Consider the following 16,437-nt stretch of genomic DNA (forward strand, 5'->3'; position numbering starts at 1 on the left):
CTCAGGTCCAAGTCCATTCCTATTACCATATTACCTTTAACCAGATTATGCCACTCTGTTAAATGATGTTCTATTTCCTGACAGGGGAAGGATCGGAAAGGCCAGTTGTCAATTTTCAGAGCAACAGGACTATGGTAGAAGAGCTGGATTCCCTGAGAGACCGAATGGGCATTCACCACACCGGCTACGAGATAGACCGCCTCTCCACCACCTCCAACTCCTCAGACCCCCGTCACAGAGCACCGTCCAGGCAGAAGAGGTTCCTCTCATACCCCCGCTATGTGGAACTGATGCTGACTGCTGACGTCAAGATGGTGCACCACCACGGACACAACCTCGAGCACTACATCCTAACAATCATGTCAGTAGTAAGTAAAATATTGTTTTTTTAAATTATAAAGAAAAATACATGGTTGAATCTAGATTTGTTCTGTGGTTACTTACTATGGTTTCAGTAACTTTTCTGTGATACAAAGTCATTCACTTTAACATAAGTTAAAGTTGTTAATAATTTTGGTATCTGGTTGGCAGTTCTGTTCACTTTCTACCGTACCCTATTTTCAGTATCTAAGGTTAACAGTTTTCCCCTCTATACTGTATGACATTGAACAATACTGTATGCATCTCCTTTGTGTAAAATATCTATCCACATGGGTGAAAACTAATGAGCAAAATCCAAACAGACCATTACAGTGTAATACAATATATATTCAACAAATTGGGAGACACAACAGTTATGAATGTATGTGACACAACACCCTGTTAGCCTTTACCTGATGAATCCTGCCAAACAACTGACAGTATGTTGGATCCCTAAGATTGCAAGACAGAAATGCTGATAGCCAGTTTTCTCTTTCCAATGTTACTCTGATAGCAACCTGTCCTGCATAGTTAGAGATGTCACTCATAAAGGGGTTCACTGGGCTGACTCAGCTCTTTACGATCTTATTGGCTTTTAGTTTGGTTAACGTTACCATATGCTGGTGTTACCTCAACCAAAATACAACACTGTAAAATACTGTACCTATTTGGAAACATATGGGCCTCAGCTTTAGCCCTTTAAAGGCAATAGGAAGAATATTTTGACGGTACACACACTTATTTTCACACATACACACACTTGCACACAGCTGTCAAAGAAAAACCTGTCAGGGCCTCTCAATCAAAAGACCTAGCACTCTCCGGCCAAACCAACAGAAACCAGACCCTGTATTTCAAACAAGAATAAGGAAATCAGCCAAGGCTGATCCTTCATTGTCATGGTGACAGCACGTTGTGCCTGTTAGTGGAGCAGGGGGCTAATGGGTGGGCTGCTAGCCCTCTGATATGATGTCATAGTGTTTACACTGACCACATAGACACATTCCTCCAGGGTATCAGTCTTGATTGTCTGTCCATCTATTTACCAGGCTACATCATAGTCTGGGTGCCCTGTCTATCTGTTTGTCCGCCTGCCTGCCTGCCTGCCTGTCTGCCTGCCTTTCTGTCTGCCTTCCTGTCTGCCTGCCTGTCTATATGTCTGTCCACCAGAGGAGGGATCTGCTTCACGCAGCCCCCTATGCTCTGACCAGCTAAATGTTTATGGAAGGCTAATGAGTTCCTGTCAGAGCTCTGTTAGGATAGCCCCAGGAGGATAGTGACCCACACTGATAGGGCTGAACCAAAAGAAAGGCACAAAAAAACTTTTGTCCAAGGAGTGGTGGGATACACACAAGCCAAGCACCCCCTCCCCCATCACCAGGGGGACCTTAGAGGAATTGTAATTGTGTGTAATAATATCATAATATACTGTTGATTAAACTTACCCTGAAGGAATAAAGATATGCATTCATTCCTGCTTTTCTTCAACTTGTCCTGTTATTTCAGTCAAGCCTTCAGAATGTGGTCTCTAGATCTACTCTCATTCAAAGTAATACTTGTATTTGCATTAGTTCAAATGGACCTATTGTCTGTTTTTGTACCATTAGTAGCAGGGGTTGGAACCCAAATCATTTTACAATAGTTTTGTTCTGAACAGAACCATTCTTTTTTTTGTTCTGTCCCACTGTTCCGACCAGCAAAATGAAGTTCTGAACCGGTTCGAACCCCCAAAAAATATCAGTTTATATTGCTCCTTTCTGTTCCCTTTTAAACCTCTGAAATAGACATTATTTTTACATTTAGCTCAACGTGAAATTACTTCACCAATCAGTGCGGATAGAGCAGCTTGCTATCAATCTGTAAAGGAAAGTCATTCAGAGCAAATTGTATTTTGCCGTAACAGCATGGTTTAATCATAATGAAAGACAAACACACACACACACTGTGCTGCCTGTCATTATGGACAGTGTAAGGGCATGAGATGCGACAGAAATTTTGCGGATGGGGAGAGAGCGAGAGAGGGTGGAGGAAGTTTGGCTTGAAGCACTGGGCATCTTGTGCGGATAGAGCAGCTTGCAGCTTGCAGCTTGCTATGGACATGCATTATCTGAATTAGGCCCACAGAATTATACCTACTGATGAGTGGCTTCTATGGAGGAACTTTGAATGTCTTTGAACTTCTGAGAGTTGGTTAACGTTGGACCAGAGCGAACATTAGTTAGCTAGCTAACAAGCTTGTGTGTGTAGAGGTGCACTAGAATTAAAAACACGTCTTACCTTTTTGCAGTTAATAAATCCAATGTGAAACGTGATAACTATAGTATACTAGCATTGTAAAAGTTAATCCATTCTTCTAATTAAGTATCTCTCCCTAATTTCTGAATTCCGCTTGTAACGTCATCAGTAGGCCTCAGTAACATTAAGGGAGAGAAGCAAGGCGCCTACACACACACTGGCAAATATTTCCAGTTGGCAGGTAGATGCTGGAATAAGTTTCAAGTGAGGGCTTCGCATAAGCACTTTGTAGTACTGGAAAAAAATGCCCAGAACGTAAAAGAACGTTGTTAACCAGTTCCCGTGCTTTTAAAATAACTGTTCTGTTCCGGAACAGTATAGATCACTTTCATTTCCGGTTCTGATTCTGTTCCTTGAATAATTGTGTTATTTTCTGGTTTTCAGTTCTGCTCCCTGAACCGGTTCCAACCCCTGATTAGTAGACGTTTGCATTTCTTGTCTGTGTGTTCATCTTGTTACAGGTTGCTGCGGTCTACAGGGACCCTAGTGTAGGAAACCTCATCAACATCATGATTGTCAAGCTGGTTGTCATCCACAATGAACAGGTAAGAACAGACACTGGGGCTGCAGTGAGTGAGTACTCTGAGACAGCTGGCGTTAGCCACACGTGTACCTTGTCTCTCTCTGTAGCCCTTCAGAAGGACACTGCACTCCTTGTCAGAGGAAAGCCTCAAGTGAAATCTCCTCAGAGAAAAATATATTACTGTTATGTGCTACTACCACAACTGTGATTTGATTAGTCTAGGACTGAGGGCATACAGCACATGGGCTTGTAATGGTAGATAGCTAAATATTTTCAATTGTGACAGATACATGGTTAATTATTTGTTTTTGTTTTTTTTACATCTGGTTACATTTTTTTTAAACATCTTTTAGCTAGGAAGACTTGTACAAATCCTCACCACTGTCTCTATGTCATGTCTCACAGGATGGACCCTCAATAAATTTCAATGCTGCTACTACCCTCCACAACTTCTGTGTCTGGCAACAGACTCAAAATGTCCAGGATGACAGTCACCCTTCCCACCATGACACTGCACTCCTGATCACCAGGTACAGTATTTACTTATCCATCTACATTATCTTACTACCCTAACACACATTCAACTGCTTTTATACAGATGATGAATAATGGTGTGTGTTGTTTGTGCTTGTGTCTTCTCACAGGGAAGACATCTGCCGAGCTAAAGACAAGTGTGATACATTGGGTAAACAAACAGCTTTACTTTAAGATAAACATTTCTGTTTGAATGTTTCACAATCGGCTAGTATCTAAATCATAAATAATTTGGTTGGTGATTGTATTTTTTCAATGTATTATACGCACGTGTGAATTGTAAATGTGTTTTTTTTTCACATTTCCCAACTCTCCCTGAGACACCCTCGGAGACTGAGATCTAATGTACAGTAATGAGTTTATAACAGAAGCTGACAGCTAATATACTGAAGTGACCGATCAGAATGGTGTAGTGTTTAGTAGGAGAGGGTGATGGAGGGCAGTACTAATCTCTCTTACGGAACAGACGTTTGATGGCTTACTCGCCTTTAGTGGTGGAGCGGTGGAAGGATTTTTTTTCAAGCAGCTGTGTGACCTTCCAGGGCTGGCGGAGCTGGGGACCATGTGTGACCCTTACCGGAGCTGCTCCATCAGCGAAGAGAACGGACTCAGCGCCTCCTTCACCATCGCTCACGAGCTGGGCCATGTGTAAGTACCTTCTACACTCCCCTCTCCCCTGCATCCCTGGCCCCCTCCTGGTCCTACCTTAGGCCCCCTGGGGCCTGCCCAGGTCCCGCACAACAAAAGCCCTCTTATCCTCGTTTCAAACGCAGGTGCAAAGCATAATAAAGGAAAAAAGGGATTTAATAACATGCCAACCTTAATACCCTAGTGTAGCGGCCTGAGTTAACCCTGTAGGTGTTACAGCTTTGAGGAGGAAGCCAGGCAGCCAGGGGGATCTGTATGAGACTAAGCTGAAAGTCACCACTGCCTGGGCTTTAGATGTGGTGGACCAGGGGCCTCTGCATGCGGCGCCCATTGTTTTCAACTTGACTTCGAGATGGAGGGAAGTCATATCAAATGTATGTCATTTAGTGAGGACGGAGCACAATTCATTATCAAAAGCTGAATAATGTGAGTTTTCCAGAGCTGACTTATCCCCCAGCCTGTTCCAAACATTACCCCTAAAGACCGGAGCTCATCACAATGCGGCCATACTATACTGCATAATATTGCACTGTTATGATAACAGCGCTCCCTGTCTGGGCCTGTTTTCACAACACACAGATGTCACCACGTGTGTGAACGGAAAGAGAATCCATATGAATGACTGCTCTGTCGCCAGATGACCAAGTCACAACATACAGTATGACCCAAGCTTTCATAAGCCTCCATATATTCTAAACAATCACCATGACATAACCGGGTATACATTATGTATCTCTCTCTCTCTCTCTCTTTTCTCTCCCTGATGGTGAAAGTGGCAGCTTTATGTTCCTCCTGCTCTGGACAGTTGTTGTTTGTTAGTAAATGGAGCCAGTGTGAGGCATTGGGTTATGAAAGGCAATTATTCTCCTTCCCCCTCAGTCAGGCCCAGTGCCGCTCCTCACACATTCCTCCAGAGAGGCTGGCTCTTTGGGCCTAGCTAGCGGAAACCAGCTATCTTGTGTGGATCTGTTTATGCTGAAGTTCAAACAGCTGGACTGGCAGTTGGCTTTCCCTCTTGATGCGTTTAATTGCTGGGCTGCGTTCACAAGCCCCTCTCCTGTGTGTGTGTGTGTGTGTGTCCGTGATGGTTCCCAGCGCTCTACTCTCTGTGACAGGGCTGTGATGTTGGTAAGAATTTTCCTCTCTCTGTCAGAGTGATGACAAAGCCTGTTGCTACAGTCCCTAAGGTCTTATTTACATTCTCCCCCAAGTCATACGGATCCCAATCAGGTCCTTTTCTTCACTGTGAAGATACACCCTTATTTATGGGGTGTAAAAACATGATTTGGAGGGATGGATATGATGGTGTCGTCTGTTTTGGATGCAGCTTGTTTTGTTTCAACTCAATGAGAGGAGTCTGACTGTAGAGACAGTAAACTGAACGTTACAACCGGGGAAGATAATGATGCATTTAAGACATCAACTTAGCAACTTAGCAATTCTCCCTCCTGAGATCCCATTTCCCTGACTGAACACAGGCGGTATATATCCCTCTCGGACAGATAGAGAGCTAGCTCGCTACAAACCCCACTCTACAGTAATTTATAACTTCCTCAATGCAATCGAAAAAAAAGAAAACACTACCCCCTGCAACCCCCGCCGGCCCCTGCAGTAAACACCACGCAGCTGTGTGTGCGTGCAGATTTATGCCGACCTCATCCCTCCACTAACACAGCACACAGAGCCAGTTGAGGACAGACAGGACATCCACTCAGCTCAGCACAGTCCAGCAGCTACGGCTGTTGTGGTGACCGTATTACCGCCACACCGGCAGTCATGAGTCATGACCGCAGTAAAATTTCATTTGACTGAGTAACGGTAATCTCCTCTTATGCACACACTCTGGACATGTGTTAGTAGTTCCCAACTCGCTAACAATCATCAGGTTGCTAATTGCCTGGTACTCAGGGCTCTATTGTCCCTCTAACCACTCTGATGTCAATGCAATTGAATTTGAAAATCACATCAAACACTTATCAAGACAGTATGTGCTTTTAAAACTCACCTCACTGTGATTGATCAATTTTGAAAAAAGAAGTGTAGGACATTGTCATTGTGGATGTTGTTTCAAAGCCTAACATGCTGACCAGACCCCAAGTTGATTTTTTCCACCCAAACCAGACATGATCAGGACACGTAGGTTGAAATATCACAACAAACTCTGAAACAATTATATTAATTTGGGGACAGGTTGAAAAGCTTTAAACAGTTATGGCAATTTAGCTAGATTTGTGCTGGGATATAAACATTGGGTTGTTATTTTACCTGAAACGCAGAAGGTCCTCTACTCCGCCAACTAATCCACAGATAAAACGGTAAACCGGATTTGTTTCTAGTAATCTCTCCTTCCTTCAGGCTTCTTCTTATTTTGGACTTCATATGGCGGTTGGCAACCAACTTTAGGTACCATTACCACAACTGACTAGAGTCTGGACCTCAGTTCATCTTTCAATTACCCATGTGGGTATATGCTCCTAAAATCCAATGAGGAGATGGCAAGTGGGTATATGCTCCTAAGAACCAATGAGGAGATCGGAGAGGCAGGACTTGCAGTGTGTTGAGCATCACAAATAGAAACAATTTATATTTTAGCACCTGGCCACTTGATTGCAATGATTGAATAACAATGATTGATAGCAATGATTGAATAACATGTATGTGTACATTTATTTTGCAATGCTCACACACACAATGTGAGCAGTGAGGTCAGCATTAGGTGATGGTTAATGTAAAACACACACAGGCATATTACAGCTTATGGATATGCATAGGTTTATCAGCCCAAGCCCCCAAAAATAGCTGAATTAAAATGATGATTGCGCCTTATACAGTACATAGCCGATCGAATATAATGCATGTCAGAAAAACATTAAAAAAATTATTTAAGATGTCTTTGGTACATACTTTAATTGGTCTAACCTATACTCCAAAATTAAACAAATTCAAGTAATCGCCTTTGAGTGTGGACTGTATTATTATGCATTCTGGATGGACTGGTTAGCTTATGCTTCGCTCCAAAATGTATATTCATGAGTCTGGGAAAGAACGTATAGCCCTAGGCGATGCTGTTGGTTCATTGATTGTGCATGGGCGGCTTACCGGTAGACTATAATTAAAGGTATTTTTTATTTTTTTGAGCCTAGTAATAGGGATTTTTTTGTAATGAATTATTAAATGGGTGGCACATTACCTTTAGCTATACAGAATATATTCACCACCATGTGTTTCCATCTCCTCCTCCTCTCTCTCCTGTACCCCTTTCTTCAGCGTGCAGAGGGTCTGTCAACAGTTTAGTGAAATATGTTTAGTTGCGAAAACTATCGATGTTCCCGAACAGATTTCACTTGGTATCCCAAATGAAGCACTGGGTAGCTACAGGAACAGGATTGAAGAGCCCATGGCATACAGAGTTGGGGTGGAATATCACCTGTTACGCAGCGAGAGCATGCTCCTCAAACAGTGGTTAATGCGTGGAGTGAAATAAGTGTTTGTGTATTTATTTATCAGCTGCTTATATTAAGCACAGCTTAGCAAAAAAACGAAGTAGCCTACCAGGCATTATTGAAAAACGGTACCGGCAGGAAGACAAGAATAAATTGAGAAAAGTCTGATGGGTGAAAATATGATAACTTGATGAGAGAACAGCTGTGCAGCCTGAGGCAAAGAACAGAGTGCAAGCTTTTTTTTGAAACTTTCTCAAATCATCAATAGTCTATAGTCGCATCATGCAGCCCATAAATGTTATACTTTTTTGACATTCTAAGGTTTGTATCATTCACAACTAACATTACCAAATAACTCAAAATCTAGTGTATAGGACCAGTTTCAAATGATCACATTAATGCTCAACATAGCCACTTCATATGCGCACTCGCTACGGAATGGGCAAAATATCCTTTCTAAGTTCAGCTAAGTTAAATGATTTTCTTCTTACTATAAAAGTATATAATATATACTAATGGCACATGACTAATAAGCATATCTTGTCAGATAAATGAACAAGCCTCCAGCCCAGAGCCGGTCCTGACCACCCTGGAGCCCTATGCAAAATTCTACTAAAGGGCCCTCCTACCTGACCCGTGAGCCATGTAAACCATTTGCCATTGCCACACAGTCACACCTGACTCCCCAGTGCTCCCACTATACAATCCTCCCTCCTTTAAAACAGTTTGCTCAATCTGTCGGTTTTTCAGCAGCACTCCATATTTGGTTTTCACCTGGTTGAGTATTTCAAATATCTCATCCATGGATGTCACAGCAGAGTCGACCACAATGTTTAAGTAGTTGACGTCACGTTTTTCAATGCATCAGTCACTGGTTCATCAGGAGCCTCATAGCTGAAATGCCTCTTGCTGTTTTTCAGTCTCTTCTTTTTCAGAACAGCCTCCACATGAATTTATTCACAAATGCTTTTGGCTGTTGTCTGGGCCTCAGAGACCCCATAACGGGTTCAAATCTTGCCAGTAATTCAACCTCTTTTAGGAAGTTTCTGTTATCTGGTTGGAAAAGTTTGTCTGATAAATCCCTGAATGCTAGGTTTCTTTCAGTCAGAGACTGGGTGATACTTATTAAAAGTGTAAGGACATCCCGACATCTCTTTCTCTCAGCCTCCAAAATGGTCATTTGTATCTGGTCAATAGGCTATCCCCACTTAGGCGCAGATCAAGTTCTCTCCACTTAATCATATTGTTTGTGTTCAGGACTACCCTCTAGGTGTTTCAGAATGACGTTGATATTTGACCAGTCATTCACCCCTTCCTTTATTATTTTGTAGTCTTTTGTAGAAATGAGCTTACAGCGAAAACAATACACAGCATTGTTTTTGATTGAGTATGAAAGCCAGCTCCTGGTAATCTTTTCCCAATTTGACAGCTGTCTCTGTAATAAGCCTGAATGGAAACCTCTTCTAGACTTGTCCTGGAAAAATCCAGTCCTGGTTTGAATGGACTCAGTCCTCATAGTGATCCAAGATGGCGTAGCAGTGCAGACGTGGTTTGTTGTCCTCTCGTTTACTTTTTGTATTTTTCGGCTTTTTTGTATAATATTCCAATTTATTTTTCAATCTCTTTTTCCATTTTTAAATTAAATATACATTCCGGTAACCCGCCTCACTCAATGTGACACGGTGTCATGTCCTGACCATAGAGAGCCCTTATTTTCTATGGTAGAGTAGGTCAGGGCGTGACTGGGGGGGTTTCTAGTTATTATTTTCTGTGTGCGGTTCTAGTTTAGTTTTTCTATGTTGGTGTTTGGTATGATTCCCAATTAGAGGCAACTGGCTATTGTTGTCTCTAATTGGGGATCATATTTAAGTAGCATTTTTTCCACCTGTGTTTTATGGGATATTGTTTTTACTTAGTGTATGTTACACCTCTTGATTACGGAAGGAGATAATGGAGGATAACGACGACGACAGGGTTCGCGGCTACAGAAAGCCCAAGTTTTTTTTGAGGGGGGGGCACATGGAGCTGGCGGCTGAGCAGAGGGAAGAGCCAGAGACTGTCAGAGAGGCAATGGCAAAGTTGGGAGAGAGTGAGATGAGAGAGATGTTGTGCAAGTGTGTTCTGCTCAACATCCGACCAGAGGATCTGGTTAGCAGTCTGTTGCAACCTGTGCCGGTTCCACGCTTCTGGCCTCAAGTGCGCCTCTCCAGTCCGGTACGTCATGTGTCTCCTTCTCACACTCTCCCTGAAGTGCGTGTCCCCAGTCCGGTACGTCCTGTGCCTGCTCCTCGCACTCTCCCTGAAGTGCGTGTCCCCAGTCCTGTACCTTCTGTGCCTGTTCTCCGCACTCGTCCTGAAGTGCGTGTCACCAGTCTGGTGCCACCTGTGCCCGGCTCCACGCAGTAGGCCTCCAGTGCGCCTTCCCAGTCCGGTGCGTCCTGTGCCTGCTCCTCGCACTCGCCCTGAGGTGCTTGTCACCAGTCCGGTGCCACCTGTGCCGGTCCCATGCATCAGGCCTCCAGTGCGCCTCCCCAGTCCAGAGCTTCAGGCGACGATCCCCAGTCCAGAGCATCAGGCGATGGTCCCCAGTCCAGAGCTTCAGGCGACGGTCCCCAGTCCAGAGCTTCCGGCTATGGTCCCCAGTCCAGAGCTTCCGGCGACGGTCCCCAGTCCAGAGCCTCCGGCGACGTTTCATGGTCCGAAATCTCTGGCGACGTTTCACAGTCCAGAACCTCCGGCGACGTTTCACAGTCCGGAACCTCCTGAGACGGTCAACGGTCCGGAACATCCAGCTCCATGGCCCAAGCCTTCCCCTGTGCCGATGCCCAGTCTAAGCACGGCGTCCAATCCAGCTCCAATGCCAGAGTCTTCTGCTGTGTTGGTGCCCAGTCCAGGCACAGCGCCCAGTCCCGCTCCATGGTCCCCTTCCCATGCGCCGATGTCCAGGCACGGCGCCCAGTCCAGCTCCATGTCCGGAGCCTTCTCCTGTGCCGGTGCTCAGTCCAGATACGGCGGCAGGTCCTGCTCCATGGCAGGAGCCTTCCTCTGCACTGATGTCCAGTCCAGATCTAGTGTCCTGTCCCGCTCCATGGCAGGAGCCTTCATTGATATCCCGAGGTCCAGTCCAGGCACAGTGTTCAGCCCGGGTCCATGGCTGGATCCACGGGATGAGCGGGTTCTTCGGCCCAAACCAGAGCCGCCACCAAAGATGGTGGATCCGCGAGCTGAGCGGGTTCTTCGTCCCGCACCAGAGCCGCCCGCGATGCTGGCGGATCCGCGGGATGAGCGGGTACTTCGCCCTGCACCAGAGCCACCACCGACACTAGACAACCCCCCTAACCCTCCCTTTTGGTTTCAGGTTTTGCGGCCGGACTCCGCACTTTCGGGGGGGGGGGGGGGGGGGGGGGGGGGGGGGTACTGTCACGCCCTGACCGTAGAGAACCCTTATTTTCTATGGTAGAGTAGTTATTATTTTCTATGTGGGGTTCTATTTTAGTTTTTCTGTGTTGGTGTTTGGTATGATTCCCAAATAGAGGCAGCTAGCTGGCTGTCGTTGTCTCTAATTGGGGATCATATTTAAGTAGCATTTTTTCCACCTGTGTTTTATGGGATATTGCTTTGAGTTAGTGTATGTTACACCTCTTGATTACGGTTCTTTCTTTCTTTCTTTCGTTCTTTCTTTGTTGTTTTGTGCATTTCTAATAAATAATATGTGGAAACCATATCGCGCTGCAGCTTAATCCGCTAATTATTCCAGCGTACGTGACACACGGATCCGCTATTTTTTTTAGACCCTATAGCCAAAACTTTCATCAGAAGGTAGCTAGCTAATTAGCTAAGTTACTAGCCATTTAGTCATTGTTAGCCACTGCTAGCGGCCTTTACCCTCTGCTCAGGCACCAGCCGTTTTTATAGCCTAGATAATACCTGCCAGCATCGGACTGTTTTTCTCCACTACAACACCAGATTCCTGCCGTAAAGCTCTGGACCATTGATCATCACAGCTGAATGACCCAGCCCCAAAGCTAGCCCTGAGCCAGGCGGCTAGCAAACAAAATTCCCACAACTACATAACCTCTTTCGCCATTTGGCCCGGTCCCTTCGTCGACACGGCGCACCACCGTACCACCACGACTGGTCCGCAGACGTAATTCCATCAGCTGTGCCTTCAACCGGCCATTGCCGGACGATGGAGCAGATGCTTCTACTTACCCCGGACTGCTAACTTTAAACACTGTCTCCAGCATGCTAGGGTACTAACGACTACCTAGCGGTTTCCCTGTTTCATCTATTGCTGTACACTGGACCCTATGATCACTTGGCTACATAGCTGATGCCTGCTGGACTGTTCATTTATCACGGTACTCCGCTTTGTTATCCTTTGTTTATCTGTCGGCCCTAGCCCCGAACTCAGGCCCTGTGTGTAGTTAACCGACCTTCCATGCCCATTCATCGCCATTTTACCTGTTGTTGTTCACTTAGCTGATTAGCTGTTGTTGACTTAGCTAGCTCTCCCAATCAACATCTGTGATTGCTTTATGCCTCGCTTTATGTCTCGCTCAAATATCAATAGGCCTTGTATATTGTTGTTTAGGATAATTATCATGGTTTTAGTTTACTGCGGAGCCCCTAGTCCCACTGTACATGCCTTAGATACCTCCTTTGTCCCACCTCCCACACATGCGGTGACCTCACCCAGTATAACCAGCATGTCCAGAGATGCAACCTCTCTTATCATCACTCAGTACCTGGGCTTACCTCCACTGTACCCGCACCCCTGTCTGCACATTATGCCCTGAATCTATTCTACCACGCCCAGAAATCTGCTCTTTTTATTCTCTGTCCCCAACGCACTGGACGACCAGTTTTGCTAGCCTTTAGCCGTACCCTCATCCTACTCCTCCTCTGTTCCTCGGGTGATGTGGAGGCTAACCCAGGCCCTGCGTGTCCCCAGGCACTCTCATTTGTTTACTTCTGTAATCAAAAAAGTATTGGTTTCATGTGTGTTTGCATCAGAAGCCTCCTCCCTAAGTTTTTTTACTCACTGTTTTAGCACACTCCGCCAATCCCGATGTCCTTGCCGTGTTTGAATCCTGGCTTAGGAAGGCCACCAAAAATTTTGAGATTTACAGTGCCTTGCGAAAGTATTCGGCCCCCTTGAACTTTGCGACCTTTTGCCACATTTCAGGCTTCAAACATAAAGATATAAAACTGTATTTTTTTGTGAAGAATCAACAACAAGTGGGACACAATCATGAAGTGGAACGACATTTATTGGATATTTCAAACTTTTTTAACAAATCAAAAACTTAAAAATTGGGCGTGCAAAATTATTCAGCCCCCTTAAGTTAATAGTTTGTAGCGCCACCTTTTGCTGCGATTACAGCTGTAAGTCAATTGGGGTATGTCTCTATCAGTTTTGCACATCGAGAGACTGAAATTTTTTCCCATTTCTCCTTGCAAAACAGCTCGAGCTCAGTGAGGTTGGATGGAGAGCATTTGTGAACAGCAGTTTTCAGTTCTTTCCACAGATTCTCGATTGGATTCAGGTCTGGACTTTGACTTGGCCATTCTAACAACTGGATATGTTTATTATTGAACCATTCCATTGTAGATTTTGCTTTATGTTTTGGATCATTGTCTTGTTGGAAGACAAATCTCCGTCCCAGTCTCAGGTCTTTTGCAGACTCCATCAGGTTTTCTTCCAGAATGGTCCTGTATTTGGCTCCATCCATCTTCCCATCAATTTTAACCATCTTCCCTGTCCCTGCTGAAGAAAAGCAGGCCCAAACCATGATGCTGCCACCACCATGTTTGACAGTGGGGATGGTGTGTTCAGCTGTGTTGCTTTTACGCCAAACATAACGTTTTGCATTGTTGCCAAAAGTTCAATTTTGGTTTCATCTGACCAGAGCACCTTCTTCCACATGTTTGGTGTGTCTCCCAGGTGGCTTGTGGCAAACTTTAAACAACACATTTTATGGATATCTTTAAGAAATGGCTTTCTTCTTGCCACTCTTCCATAAAGGCCAGATTTGTGCAATATACGACTGATTGTTGTCCTATGGACACAGTCTCCCACCTCAGCTGTAGATCTCTGCAGTTCATCCAGAGTGATCATGGGCCTCTTGGCTGCATCTCTGATCAGTCTTCTCCTTGTATGAGCTGAAAGTTTAGAGGGACGGCCAGGTCTTGGTAGATTTGCAGTGGTCTGATACTCCTTCCATTTCAATATTATCGCTTGCACAGTGCTCCTTGGGATGTTTAAAGCTTGGGAAATCTTTTTGTATCCAAATCTGGCTTTAAACTTCTTCACAACAGTATCTCGGACCTGCCTGGTGTGTTCCTTGTTCTTCATGATGCTCTCTGCGCTTTTAACGGACCTCTGAGACTATCACAGTGCAGGTGCATTTATACGGAGACTTGATTACACACAGGTGGATTGTATTTATCATCATTAGTCATTTAGGTCAACATTGGAACATTCAGAGATCCTCACTGAACTTCTGGAGAGAGTTTGCTGCACTGAAAGTAAAGGGGCTGAATAATTTTGCACGCCCAATTTTTCAGTTTTTGATTTGTTACATTTTTTTGAAATATTCAATAAATGTCGTGCCACTTCATGATTGTGTCCCACTTGTTGTTGATTCTTCACAAAAAAATACAGTTTTATATCTTTATGTTTGAAGCCTGAAATGTGGCAAAAGGTCGCAAAGTTCAAGGGGGCCGAATACTTTCGCAAGGCACTGTACATACCCAACTACTACATTGTCCATGAAGATAGAACTGCCAAAAGGGGAGGAGTTGCAATCTACTGCAGTGATAGCTTGCAAAGTTCTGTCATACTTTCCAGGTCTATGCCCAAACAGTTCGAGCTTCTAATTTTAAAAATGAATCTCTCCAGAAATAAGTCTCTCACTGTTGCTGTCTGCTATAGACCCCCCTCAACTCCCAGCTGTGCCCTGGACACTATATGTGAATTGATTGTCCCCCCATCTATCTTCAGAGTTCGTTCTGTTAGGTGACCTAAACTGGGATATGCTTAACACCCCAGCAGTCCTACAATCTAAGCTAGATGCCCTCTATCTCACACAAATTATCAAGGAAACCACCAGGTACAACCCTAAATCCATAAACATGGGCACCCTCATAGATATTATCCTGACCAACTTTTCCTCCAAATACACCTCTGATGTTTTCAATCAGGATCTCAGCGATCACTGCCTCATTGCCTGCAACCGCTATGGGGTCCGCGGTCAAACCCCTCATCACTGTCAAACGCTCCCTAAAACACTTCTGCGAGCACGCCTTTCTAATCGACCTGTCCCAGGTATCCTAGAAGGATATTGACCTCATCCCGTCAGTCGAGGATGCCTGGTCGTTCTTTAAAAGTAATTCCCTCACCATCTTAAATTAGCATGCCCCTTTCAAAAAATGTAGAACCAAGAACAGATATAGCCCTTGGTTCACACCAGACCTGACTGCCCTTGACCAGCACAAAAACATCCTGTGGCGGACTGCAATAGCATCGAATAGTCCCCGCGATATGCAACTGTTCAGGGAAGTCAGGAACCAATACACACAGTCAGTCAGGAAAGCAAAGGCACATTTTTTCAAACAGACATTTGTATCCTGTATTTCTAACTCCAAAAGGTTTTGGGACACTGTAAAGTCCATGGAGAACAAGAGCACCTCCTCCCATCTGCCCACTGCACTGAGGCTAGGCGACACGGTCACCACCGATAAATCCATGAAAATCGAACATTTCAATAAGCATTTCTCTACGGCTGGCCATGCATTCCTCCTGGCTACCCCAACCCCGGCCAACAGCTCTGCACCCCTCGCAGCTACTTGTCTGAGCCTCCCCAGCTTCTCCTTCACCCAAATCCAGAACGCAGATGTTCTGAAAGAGCTGCAAAACTTGGACCCGTACAAATCAGCTGGGCTAGACAATCTGGACCCTCTCTTTCTAAAATATCTCCAATCCAAAATCAAATCTAGAATCGTCTTTCTATTTCGCAACAAAGCCTCCTTCACTCACGCCACCAAACTTACCCTAGTAAAACTGACTATCCTACTGATCCTCGACTTCGGCAATGTCATCTACAAAATGGCTTTCAACACTCTACTCAGCAAACTGGATGCATCTATCACAGTGCCATCCGTTTTGTTACCAAAGAGCCTTATACCACCAACCACTGTGATCTGTATGCTCTATTCGGCTGGCCCTCGCTACATATTCGTCGCCAGACCCACTGGCTACAGGTCATCTACAAGTCTATGCTAGGTAAAGCTCCTCCCTATCTCAGCTCACTGGTCACGATAACAACACCCACCAGCAGCACTCGCTCCGGCAGGTATATCTCACTGATCATCCCCAAAGCTAACACCTACTTTGGCCGCCTTTCCTTCCAGTTCTCTGCTGCCAATGACTGGAACGAATTGCAAAAATCGCTGAAGCTGGAGACTTACATTTCACTCACTAACTTTAAACATCAGCTATTTGAGCAGTTAACCGATTGCTGCAGCTGTACATAGTCCATCTGTAAATAGCCCACCCAATCTTCCTACCTCATCCCCATATTGTTTTTATTTACTTTGCTGCTCTTTTGCACACCAATATCACTACTTACA

General features: G+C 44.8%; 1 protein-coding gene across 1 annotated transcript in view; it reads left to right on the forward strand.

Annotated features, from left to right (window-relative positions):
* Positions 1-16,437, forward strand: part of LOC110532091 (A disintegrin and metalloproteinase with thrombospondin motifs 20) — a 141,194-nt gene that overhangs the window by 36,312 nt on the left and 88,445 nt on the right. Inside the window, exons 4-8 of the mRNA XM_036970373.1 lie at positions 85-368; positions 3,117-3,200; positions 3,584-3,708; positions 3,823-3,863; positions 4,255-4,360. Of these exons, the coding sequence (XP_036826268.1) occupies positions 85-368; positions 3,117-3,200; positions 3,584-3,708; positions 3,823-3,863; positions 4,255-4,360 (640 nt within the window). The remainder of the gene's footprint in view (positions 1-84; positions 369-3,116; positions 3,201-3,583; positions 3,709-3,822; positions 3,864-4,254; positions 4,361-16,437) is intronic.

The sequence above is a fragment of the Oncorhynchus mykiss genome, chromosome 1, assembly GCF_013265735.2.
Source record: "Oncorhynchus mykiss isolate Arlee chromosome 1, USDA_OmykA_1.1, whole genome shotgun sequence".
NCBI classification, from domain to species: Eukaryota; Metazoa; Chordata; class Actinopteri; order Salmoniformes; family Salmonidae; genus Oncorhynchus; species Oncorhynchus mykiss.